This window comes from Astatotilapia calliptera, chromosome 9 (assembly GCF_964374335.1).
Source record: "Astatotilapia calliptera chromosome 9, fAstCal68.1, whole genome shotgun sequence".
Classification (NCBI taxonomy): Eukaryota; Metazoa; Chordata; class Actinopteri; order Cichliformes; family Cichlidae; genus Astatotilapia; species Astatotilapia calliptera.
This window is the reverse complement of record NC_137430.1, coordinates 32,084,410-32,097,103: the sequence shown is the minus strand read 5'-3', so window position 1 is coordinate 32,097,103 and position 12,694 is coordinate 32,084,410. Positions and strand designations below refer to the sequence as shown.

Below are 12,694 nucleotides of genomic sequence, written 5' to 3'. Positions count from 1 at the left end.
TATGACAAAAGTTCTGATGACACTGAGGGAGATTTGGCAAATTATAGTTAACTCATCCTCTCCCTGCTCTCGGTGTTCCTCCAGATACTTACTTAAAATGGTATCATCTGCTGAAATCAAACACTCTGTGTGGAATTTCCCAGCAGTTTCCTAAATGCAACAGCAGCTTGAGCAGCAAGGGCAGTGTTGCCCTTTAACCCTTGTATGGTGTTCGGGTCTGTGAGACCCGTGTTCAGTTTTTTTCAAAAGAAAAATTAAACAATTAATTATTTTTTCACGTGTAAATGTGTTGTGTCTTTCCACTCACTCCACTTGATTATAACTGATTTATTTATAACATTTCATATAAAAGAAAAACGAGAAGCACATTAATTCATAAATGTGATCTAACAAAGGTAAAGGGAAAAAATTAACCATGTTTGCTGTTCATATGTCTTGTAATTGGGATGAAGTAAACGTCTGTTGAGTAATTTAACATAAAATTGTTTGATAGTGTTAATTTGGAAAGCCAAAACTCTAGCGGGTCCACCAGACCCATGAACACTGGCTGAGTAACAAAAATACGAACACCACACAAGGGTTAAAGTCACAATTGGCTACATCTCATGGCCTACCTGTCACGGCCCAGCGGTACGAGGTAACTGAGATGGACACAAGTGCAGAAACCAAACTGGAAGCGAGACAGTAAGTGAACAAAAGGTTTATTTCCCCCCACAATTAAACACAAGCAAAAACAAAACGTTGCCACCACACTAGAGGCGCGCAGTAAAAACTAAGTTAACTAAGAGTGACCTAGACCAGCGGTCCCCAACCCCCGGGCCTCGGACCGGTACTGGTCCGTGAGTCGTTTAGTACCGGGCCGTGAGTCGTTTGGTACCGGGCCGCGAGAGTTGAGGCTCAGGTGTGAAATGTATAGTTTTCAGGGTTTTTATCGGTTTTCAGCGATATTTTGTTTGTTTTTATCGTTTACTCGGTTTTCCTGGGTCTTTTCACGTGTGTTATGAATAACTTTTCTTTTTTTCGGTACCGGTACTAGTTTTATTTTGTTGTATTTATCCGCGACACCTTAAAGGCCGGTCCGTGAAAATATTGTCAGGCATAAACCAGTCCGTGGCGCAAAAAAGGTTGGGGACCGCTGACCTAGACAACTCTAGGATGCAGCTGAACAGCAGAGGCAGTGGGGAGGTTAAAACAGGTAGGACAGAAGGCCTGGATGTGGTTAAGACGTGGGGAGGCAGGCAAGTGAGTGGTGGGTCAGTTGGCAACGTCGTACCAGCAGCAGGTGGCCCAGGTCCAGGAAAGCGGGGACGAGGGAGGCGAGACCTCCACTCCAGGAGCTACCTCTGAGGACAAGAAAAACAGGTAAGTCGTCACACGGGTTCTGGACAGAGCAATCACACTCCACTTGACTAACATGGGATATCAGATACTCAGGCGATGAACGGTTGAGTGCGCAGATCTTATATGCTGCCAGAATAATTGCCCACAGGTGGACAGCCAGGGAGGAGCAACCGATCTCCGCCTAAAGGAGGAGGAGCCGCTTTTGGAGACCTGCAGGCACCCACCCAGACCATGACACCACCAGAACAGAAAGCTTTAGTATCAACTCTATCTACCCGTCTATCAATAGAACGCATGCATACAGTATCTCATAAAGGTGCACTTTGTCTATTTTTGTAAATATTTTATTGTATCTTTTCATGGAACAACACTGAAAATATGACACTTTGATGTAAAGCAGTGTACAGGTTGTATAACACTGTAAATTTGCTGTCACCTCTAAATAACTCAACATACTGTCATGGGCTGGGTCTGTGACGCAGTGTTTGAGTTCTTATATGTATCTTTTGTATTCATTTGTGCGCTAGTTTAGCTCACCTAGTTAATTTCTAGATTGCTGTTTAGCCTTAGTTGTTTATGTCATCTCCCCCTGTACTAAGTCTCCCTGGTTCATGCGTCATGTCTGCGTGGTTATGTTTAGTTCATGTCATGTCTAATCTCCATGTTTCCTGTTTTACTTTGAAAGTCTGTATTCAATGTCAGTGTATTTAGTTTCACCTCTCCTGTCGTTAGGTTCATGTGTGTCAGCTGTGCTCCCATGTGTGGCCACTTCCCTTGATCATCCCTCATGTGTATTTAGTCTCTGTGTTTCATGTAGTCTGTGTCACGTTGTTTGTGTTCCCACCCTCCATGTTGTCACAGCCAGTCTTAGTAGTCATAGTTATGGTTTCCTGTGTCTTCATAGTTTTTCTTTCCCAGTTTAGTTTAGTCATAGTTTAGTTTGTCACTGCGTTTCTGCCTTGTCTGCACTCCTTGTCACCAGCCACAATAAAGGCTCGCTTTCAGTTAAGTTTACTCCAGTCTACTCTCGTGTGTTCGCACCTGGGTCCACCACACGCACCACCGCACGGTCTGCCTCCACAAACCGTGACACATACAGCCATTAATGTCTAATTTCTTTTGGCAACAAAAGTCACTGATTACGCGTTTATCAATACCAAGGGCTTAATCACAGCATATTTTCTTCATTTTACAAAGTATTTCAATCTGCAACTTACAGCTGTTTTTTTAAAAAAAATTTATTTATCCATGATACTCAGGAAATTAGACTGAAACTGAATTTGTGATGTAACTGTCCAAAGAAGTGTTATTTTATTGCTCTGTTCATTATTTAGTATATATCTGCATCTTAATGTATTGTTGTTTTAAGTGAACGGTAATTTTAAGGTTTGGTTATCCCAGACTGGTCTGCATGAGGTTAGTGGATCAGCCCATCTTAAATCAGTACATTTTTAGAACATTGTTTGCTCAACTATTTCTGAATTGCTTGAGAATGTTATGATCCAGTGTTTGAACATACATAAATAGATGCTGTGAAATTTTAATTCCGTTGATCAAATGCTTCTCATTACATTTTTTTTTTTTTGTAAATGGTTTGTCAATCGCCTTTCAGGCCATTTGTTTGCAGATTGAAATATGAGTGAATGTTGGAACATGGATATCTCAAATCTATTACAGATAAAAGCCTGAAATTTTCACTGGTCTTTCTTATCCCCAAAAGTTGATTCTGTTCACCTGGCTGTAGTGTTTTCAGTGGGAGAAATGTTTCGTCACTCATCCAAGTGACTTCTTCAGTCTAGGCTGACTGCAGGTTTCCTCAATCTTATAAACAGTACATTTGCATAATCACTGAAACCAGCCCACTGAGGGATCAATGGGCTGGGACCTCCCAGCCCATTGATCCTGGATGAAGAGAATTAACTTTTGTGGGATTTACTTACCTGGATGATTGAGCATGCATCAAGAGGTCTTTCTTATCATCAGAATGAAATGGGATATGTGATTTGTGACAGATTAGTTAAGCTCCACTCACTCACTACTTATTTAATAATAAGGAATTTAAACAGTTTTATCCTTGTTAATAATGCTTAAATGTTTACTGACTACATTTTCAAACTTTATAAATGATGGATTCACCGTCTGTAAATAAAGTGCTGTCTTAATTACAAACCATGTTTGTGTTTAGAAGATGTTAATGGTTCAAACTATAATTTAGGAAATGTTAGTATATTAATAACAAAGTATTTAGATGCACATGTATTCAATTCAGTTTTTATACAGTGCCAAATTGCAACAGCTGTATCAAGGTGCACTACATGATTTATATGACATGTTGCAAGATAGTGGCACACACTGTTGCAGTGGCTTACGGCTCCCATTAGCACGATGTCAGACGTGTGTTCCTAGCAGTGAACCCCAGGAAAGCCAGTACCTGGCAAGGTGCTAAGAGCATGTCCCCACCAGCTCACCCTCATCTTCACCAGAATCTTCAACCTATCACTGGATCAGGCAGTCATACCATCCTGTCTAAAACCAGCCACAATCATCCCAGTGCCAAAGTGTGTGAATGTGTGTGTGAATGGGTGGATGACTGGATGTGTAAAGCGCTTTGGGGTCCTTAGGGACTAGTAAAGCGCTATACAAATACAGGCCATTTACCATTTACCATTATCAGCCTGAATGATTACCACCCTGTACTGCAAGATGACGGCGCACGCTGTTGCAGTGGCTTACGGCTCCCATTCAGCTGCACTAAGGCGGATAGAGCGAGGCTTCAGAGTGTAGTCAAGACAGCACAAAAGATCATCGCTGGCCTCTACCGCCCTGTTGCCCTCACGCCGGTAATCATAAAATGCTTTGAGAGACTAGTTCTTCAGCACCTCAAGGATTACCGCCGCCCAGAATTTGATCCCCACCAGTTTGCATACCGTACAAACAGATCCACAGAAGATGTCATCACCATAGCCCTCCACTCTGTGTTGAGTCACCTAGAGCAGTGACAGAGCTACGTCCAAATGCTCTTCATGGACTACAGCTCAGCCTTTAATACAATCATCTTGGACATCCTCATCACCAAACTGGTGAGTCTTGGCCTCTGCCCTCTCACACGTTCCTGGATAAAGGACTTTCTCACAAACCGGCCCCATACTGTACGACTCGACCCTCATCTCTCCTCCACTCTCACACTGAGCCATGCTCCCCAAAGGGCTGTGTGGTGAGCCCCCTCCTGTATTCTCTCTACACCCACGACTGCAGTTCGACCTACAACAACAATCTCATCATCAAGTTTGCTGATGACACCACGGTAGTTGGACTCATCTCAAAGAGAGACAGGGCAGACTACAGAGGAAGACCTGAAGTTGGCAGCCTGGTGCCAAAATACCAAAGAGGTCATTGTCGACTTCAGGAGACACAGCACTGACCTAGCCCACCTTTACATCAACAGGGAGTGTGTGGAGAGGGTCCACACCTTCCGGTTCCTTGGTGTCCTCATCTCTGCTGACATCTCCTCGACAGACAACATCTGAGTGGTTGTCAAGAAGGCCCAACAGCGACTGCACTTCCTGAGGGTCCTCAGGAAGTACAAGCTGAACTCCAACCTGCTGCTGACCTTCTACCACTCATCCATTGAGAGCCTGCTAACCTACTGCATCACAGTATGGTACGGCAGCTGCACAAAGGTGGATAGAGCGAGGCTTCAGAGTGTAGTCATGACAGCACAAAAGATCATTGGCTGCCCTCTCACCTTGCTTGATGGACATGTATTTCTTCCACTGCCTCAGCAGAGCAGCAAACATCATCAAGGACACCTCGCAGCCTGGTTTCAACATGTTACCATATTCCCTATTTAGTTACTTCCAAAAGCAGTAACTATGCTGTGTGCCCTGCCCCAAAACAACTAAACAAAAAAACAACAAACCAAACAAACTGATGAAGAAATTCACTGATCCAACAGGACAGAATCAGCGTGGCAAGGTCCAAACACCAAAGAGAAATAAGGCACACTGAACTTTGTTTTATTGTAAATCTTTCACACCAATTAAAATTCAGTACAGTAAAAATTTTGCATCAATTACACACACATTACAAATTCGAAGTTAATACTAATAACTAACGAATCTCACACACAGACACACTTTTATAAAGATCCATACTATTTTACTCAAAAAATATCCAAGCCTCTTATTTATTGTATCTTTGCTGTGTTCTTTAACACCACGCTCACTGTGTTCATTAGCTTTTCCACCTGGTCTGAACTTGAGCTGCGGTTCTCAAAAAGAACACACCTGTTGTTGCACTTTTCAATGATTTCCTTCAGACCAGGTTGGCAGGAATGAAGAAAATCCTCCAGGGTCATGTCTGCCTCCTCCAGGTCGTCTCCTCGGGTGAACAGGATGACAGTTTGTTCTTTCACTTTGGTCCCAAAAGTGTTTTCTAGCTTTTTCAGTATGTCTCTCTCACCATCTGTAAATCTGCTCACATGCATCACAAGTACAAACACACAGAGTTCTGACCCACAGAGCTCTTTGCACCTTTTTACATGTTTGTCCCGAACTGATGGTTCAGTGTCATCATCAAACATGTCTGGAGTATCAATCACACGCACATGTACACTATTCATGTCAGTTTCTTCCACCTGACACTCTGTGGTGACTGGATTTGAACTGGGTTTAGAAACAAAGTGCTTCCTTCCAAGGATGGTGTTTCCACTGGCACTCTTTCCAGTCCCAGCCAATCCCAGAAGAACGACGTTCACTGTGGTGCTGGTGAGCTTTGCTGAAGTAAAGAACAAGCTGAAGTTGAGTTAAATATAAAATAAGTCATTTCTTTAAATCAAATCAGCTACTTTTTCAGAGTGTCTGTGGGTCCCAAAAAGTTTTAAAATGCCTTAGATAAATATTTCATGATAATAGGGCTCTAAAACAGGATGAAATTATGTCCAAAGTTTGGGTGTGTTTGTATTTTTACTCATGCAACAATGCCATCACCATGTTTGAGTGATAAATATTTAAATCAAACAATGCAAATGCATCCTTAAGACAATACCTTTATTGAACTAACCCTTCATTTTCATATGTTTCACAACAGTTAACTGTCACAAAAGGCTGAGAAGTTTGTTCACTGACATTTCATTTCCTGTTAAAGTCAACTTTTCTTGCTAGGTGTAGGTAGCTTTCTACCTAGCATCTTCACCTTTCCCACAGCCTTCTCCTTCTCTGTAATCAAAAAGCTGTACAACAGTTGAAATACACTGATGGACCATCTAAAGATGATAATAAAGAGAAGTCCTTGCCAGACAGCCTTCTAGATGGTCTATAAAAACAGGAAGATGCAAGATTAATCTCACATCTTTATGAAAACCTAAAACTGGCAGTCAAGCTAGGATAAAGTTTTGGTATATCAGTGGTTAGAAATTGCTGTGAGTCACAGTGCGCAGCATAAAGGTCCTTTCACAGCAGACCCAGCATGTGCTGCTAATACTAACTAAGAGCAAGGATCCAGAATTTGTTGCGCTGGCTGCTGAGCTCTGTGGGTTTTTGCAGTAGCTCTATGTGAACTAGCTCCTAGCTACTTGTCGTTTGTATCGCTGACTCTATATCCTCTACAAGAGTTTGCGTTGTTTTATCTTCAAATGTTCAATAAAAACATGTATCGCGTAACGAAGAAAGCTTTGTAACTATCCCCAGTAGTGAAGTGTGTGTCATTTCCACAACACTGCTTTTCCCAGAAGGTCCACAGAGCCGTTGAAAAGGCTCTGGAGGTCCCAGTATAAGCACGTAAACCCGGACACGCACAGACTGTTTTCCTTCGTGGTGATGAAGGAAAACGCTGGGCTGGCACATGAAAGGGAATTTATTCTTCCAGGATCTGAAGCTCCGTAAAGCACCCCTCCAATAGCCAAACCCATCTGTTCTCTAGTTGAATCCCAGACTACGCGCTCAAGCTGGAGGGCTTCCATCTGCTGCGCGCGGACCGGCAGGCCGCTCTCTCCGGTAAGTCCAAAGGTGGAGGTCTCTGCTTCTACATCAATAGTGGCTGGTGCACAGATGTGACAGTGATTGCTCAGCACTGCTCTTCCTCTCTGGAATATCTTTTTATCCACTGCAAACTGTTTTACTCTCCGCGGGAGTTTGCTTCATTCATCCTGGCCGCTGTTTACATCCCGCCAGACGCAGATGCGCAGGCAGCTCAGTGCGCACTCGCGGAGCAGATTCTCCACACGGAGCGGACATTCCCGGACTCTCTCATCATTGCTCTTGGGGACTTTAACAAAGCCAATCTGAGCCATGAGCTTCCGAAATATAAGCAGTATATTAAATGCCCGACCAGAGAGGAGAGGACATTAGACCACTGTTACAGCACGATCAGCGGGGCCTATCGCGCGGTGCCCCGCGCTTTACTCGGACTTTCTGACCACGTCATGATCCACCTGATCCCCGCGTACAGACAGAGGCTGAAGCTCTCCAAACCTGTCGTGAGGACTAAAAAACTGTGGAGCAACGAGGCTGTGGAGGAGCTTCGCACGTGTTTGGAGTCTACAGACTGGGACACAATGAAGGCTGCTTCTAACAGCTTGGACGAGTTTACGGACACTGTCACCTCCTATATCCACTTCTGTGAGGACAGCATTGTGCCATCACGCACCAGGGTGAGTTATAACAATGACAAACCCTGGTTTACTCCTAAACTCAAAAAGCTGTGGCTGGAAAAGAGTAAGGCGTTCAGAAGCGGAGACAGGGACTGCTACAGAGAGGCCAAGTACAGGTTCACTAAAGAAGTGGACATTGCCAAACATCAGCACTCTGAGAAGATGCAGCAGCAGATCTCAGAGAATGACTTGGCCTCTGTGTGGAAAGGTTTTAGGAATATTACAAACTACAAGCCTAAAACCCCCCACTCCACTGATGACTTGCTCTTGGCCAACACCCTCAACGACTTCTACTGCCGTTTTGACGAGCCATCAGGCAGCCTTCACACCTCCAACGGCCCCAACAATAGAGGCACTTTGGACACTCATTCCCCCACCTCTCCCCCCTCCATAGAGCCATCACCACCTTCAAACCGTTCACCTACAACACCCCCCTCCTCACCCCACACAAAAGAGGATTTCACACCACCTCCTCCCACCACAACTCTTCATATTCATGAAGCAGATGTGAGGAAGCAGTTTAAGAACCTGAATGCTCGGAAAGCTCCCGGCCCAGACGGCGTGTCTCCTGCCACCCTCAGACACTGTGCAAACGAGCTGGCCCCAGTGTTTTCTGGCATTTTCAACTCCTCACTGCAGGCATGTCATGTGCCTGCCTGCTTCAAGTCCTCCACCATAATCCCTGTCCCCAAGAAACCTAGGATCACTGGACTAAATGACTACAGACCCGTGGCTCTGACATCTGTGGTCATGAAGTCTTTTGAGCGCCTAGTTCTCTCCCATCTCAGGACCCTCACGGCCCCCCTCCTGGACCCCCTGCAGTTTGCATATAGAGCCAACAGGTCTGTAGACGATGCCATCAACATGGCCCTACACTTCATCCTGCAGCATCTGGACTCCCCAGGAACCTACGCCAGGATCCTGTTTGTGGACTTCAGCTCTGCCTTCAACACCATCCTTCCAGACCATCTCCGAGACAAGCTTTCCCAGATGAATGTGCCTGATCCCATCTGCTGGTGGATCACTGACTTCCTGACGGACAGGAAGCAGCACGTGAGGCTGGGAAAGAATGTCTTGGACTCCCGGACCATCAGCACCGGCTCCCCTCAGGGCTGTGTTCTTTCTCCTCTGCTCTTCTCCCTGTACACCAACTGCTGCACCTCCACCCACCAGTCTGTCAAGCTAATCAAGTTTGCAGATGACACCACCGTTATTGGACTCATCTCGGACGGGGATGAGTCTGCCTACAGGAGGGAGGTTGAACGTCTGGTGTCCTGGTGCAGCCACAACAACCTGGTGCTGAATGCCCAGAAGACAGTGGAGATTATTGTGGACTTCAGGAAGCACATAGCCCCACTCCCCCCCATCATCCTGACTGACACCCCCATCACCTCTGTGGACTCATTCCGCTTCCTGGGTACCACCATCACCCAGGACCTGAAGTGGGAGCCCACCATCACCTCCGTCATTAAGAAAGCCCAGCAGAGGATGTACTTCCTGAGGCAGCTGAAGAAATTCAACCTGCCAACACGGACGATGATGCAATTCTACACTGCAATCATCGAGTCCATCCTCACCTCCTCCATCACCGTGTGGTACGCTGGAGCCACTATCAGGGACAAACAGAGACTGCAGCGTGTTGTGCGCTCTGCTGAGAAGGTGATTGGCTGCAGACTCCCATCTTTGCAGGACCTGTACACCTCCAGGACACTGCGGCGTGCAGCTCGGATCTCAGCTGACCCTTCTCACCCTGGACACAGTCTGTTTGACCTGCTCCCCTCAGGCAGGAGGCTCCGGTCCATTCGCACCAGAACCTCTCGCCACAAGAACAGTTTCTTCCCCTCTGCTGTTGGACACATGAACAATAACCATATGACTGTTCCCACTACTAACACATGACCCTACGCTGTGTTCACTGCATCATTCCATGTTTGGCACTGATCACCACCTGCACTCATGTATATATCTTTCAACGTAGCACTCTTAATTCTTATTCTCATGTATATATCTCATGTATAGCTCATGCACATATCTTTCTACGTAGCACTTTTAATTCTTATCCCTACTTTTATTTTTTCATGTCTATTTAAGTGCTATTTATGACACTATGTTTGCACTGAAGCACCGCAGCAATTTCCTAATGTTGTAAACCTGCTCAACATTTGGCAATAAACCCCTTTCTGATTCTGATTCTGATTCTGAATTGTTAAAATTTGTGATTGACATGATATTGATCAATCAGCTAAAAGGAAGAACAATTAGGTCAAAAATTGTATGTGTAAGTTGAAAGCCACATGCAGCCAGGGAACAGGTTCTACACATAGTTTCTTGCTTTGTATCTGTAACCAGACCTTAACAAAAAATGTGTAACTCGTGTAAATATTTTTTACAAACACAAATATGTTTTACACACATGCAAATTCTCATCTGTAGATGCACAAACATAAAACTTTCACACATTTTGGTTTAAAAGGTTACAAAATACACATTTGATTTACAAGTACAGAATATTAATGACCACAATTTGAGCCCATACTACAGCTTCCTCTTAAAGACATGCATGTTAGGTTAGGTGATTCCAAGCTGTTTCGTTATGTAATTTGCAGTCTGAAGTATTTGCTGCCTGAACAAAAAGGTCAAATAGAAGCTTCCTTGATAAATAACATTACATAAGTAACATTAATTGTTTCTTTAAAAACCTTTGGAACACACACACACACACAAAGAGCAAGCGAGTGTGGTTTACCTTTCTTCTTACTTCCATCTTGTGGTTCAGCAGTGTCAGCAGGCCTAAAATGTAGAAGTTAAACCACATTAACTGGTTTAACCGACCAGGAAGCAAAGAGAGCTTCCTGGTCGGTTGAACACCATGTTGAACAATTGTAATTGAAAAAGTACTGTCAAAAAATTATAAATAAATATTTGACACCCATTCATTTGTCTCTACCTTTTCCTTTTCTTTTTGTTGGTTGGGTTCAGTTGTTTATCTTTAAGTAGTTTGCTCAGTTTGCTGAAAACCTGTTCGAGGGTGTAGAATTTGAAAGGATATTCTGTAAATTTGTGTCTCAGCGGAAGCACAACTGTGAACTCTTCTCTTGGTTTTCCAGTCTTCTTGTTGAGGTCTTTTATCTGCTTTTGCACATTTCCTCTTGAAAATCCATCCTCTACCACCAACAAACACAGGTCAAAGTTTGAATTCGTAGAAAATAGCTCTCTAATATCGTCACATGTTGTGTTCAGATCTGGTGTACATGTGAACTCAAATGTATCATCGTCATATATCTCAGTGTTTTTCAGAATCTTTCTTTTGGTTAAAACAGATAAATCTTTCCCCAGGATGTTGGTTATCAGAGCTTTCTTCAAAGACTTCATATTGCCCAGAATCATGACTGAAATCTTATCTGTGAAAATAGTTAAAAACAACATTACTATATCTGATACAGTACATACAATTAAAACATAGTTGTTGTGTGAACTTACTGTGAGACATTATCCTTGGCTCAAAGTCCTCTGTGGTGACTAAAGGTTGTGCTTGTCTCTGCCTGGATTATGTGGACCTGTTGTGCAACATTAGGGGTGTGTCATGTGTGACACCATTATCAGTGTTGTAGAGGTTACTTTTAAAATATTTTCCACTACAGATTACAGAATACATGCCCCAAAATGTATTTTGTAACATATTTTCGTTACAAAATTCTCAAGTTACTCAATGAGAGTAATGTATTCTGAATACTTATATCATGCTTTTTACAACCACATGAATGTACTATTGCTGTGTGATTCATTACTATTACTGAAGGTTATTAGTCATACCAATACCAACTAGATTTTTCAATCTTAATATAAAATGAGTAACAGTAGGGTAGACATTAGGTAAGGCTGCACTTTTTTCAGCGATCTCATATAGAAAACTATTCTGCGCATACAGTGTAGGGCAGGGGTAGGCAACCTTTTTGATGACGAGTGCTATCTAAAATTTCCTCAGAAGTCAATGTGCCATATAATTGCATTAGCAATAAATGTAATAACGCTCTATATTACTGAAGCATTTGAAATGTCAGAACGTGGAAATTTCAACATTGCTTGTAAAAACTGACAGCTTGCAACATCCCTCTCACCAGTAGTCTAAGTGATTTTTAGCCAATTAAAAGTTCAATCTGGTAGTTGGGGTTGTTAGCTAAGATACCGTCATTAAGAAGCGGTGCAACTAATGTTTCTATGTGAGCTAATTTGCTATGGACTGCTGGCCCAGCCATTTTTTTTATTGCACCCTCTCAGATTAATTCACTGCATGTCGTGCCCAGGGCTGGACTGGGACAAAAAATTGGCCCGGGTATTTTGACTAGAGACCGGCCCACCAGGTATTATAGGAAAATCCATAAAGCCTTTGAATGAAAACAAACGCTGTTGTGACAGTGATGTACAGTCTTGTTGGTATATGTATGATTTCTAAACATTTTACGTCAGATAAAAACTTTGGTTGTAAGATTTGGAGAGTATTTGTTAAAAGCAAGACATTTTAAATGAGAATAAGAAAGAAAAGTATTTCTTTGTGCCCCCCTTTCCCTGTTAATGCCCTACCAGGCCCCTGGCAAAAGCTTTGCTAGACCCGCCCCTGCACTCTTACCAGCTGTCAGCTACTTAGAAAAGGATCCTGGTGTTATTTGTCTCTCAGAAACAGTTCATAACTTCAACTCATTCATG

At 43.4% G+C, this 12,694-nt stretch overlaps 1 protein-coding gene across 3 annotated transcripts; it reads right to left on the bottom strand.

Moving 5' to 3' along the window:
• Nucleotides 1–684: 684 nt before the first annotated feature.
• Nucleotides 685–11,545, bottom strand: LOC113028853 (uncharacterized). Of its 3 annotated transcripts, none has more exons than XM_080306242.1 (4): nt 11,471–11,537; nt 10,938–11,391; nt 10,737–10,780; nt 685–1,343 (listed from the first exon to the last, which is right to left on the bottom strand). In XM_080306242.1, the coding sequence occupies exons 1-4, from the start codon at nt 11,478–11,480 to the stop codon at nt 1,255–1,257; spliced, it is 597 nt and encodes a 198-aa protein (XP_080162368.1). In that variant the 5' UTR covers nt 11,481–11,537; the 3' UTR covers nt 685–1,254. The 3 variants fall into 3 exon arrangements, with proteins under 3 accessions (XP_080162368.1, XP_080162367.1, XP_080162369.1); XM_080306241.1 differs by lacking the exon at nt 685–1,343 and adding an exon at nt 5,337–6,117 and having other exon boundaries at nt 11,471–11,545; XM_080306243.1 differs by lacking the exons at nt 685–1,343; nt 10,737–10,780; nt 10,938–11,391; nt 11,471–11,537 and adding exons at nt 5,337–6,117; nt 6,468–7,295.
• Between the last annotated feature and the right edge of the window lie 1,149 nt (nt 11,546–12,694).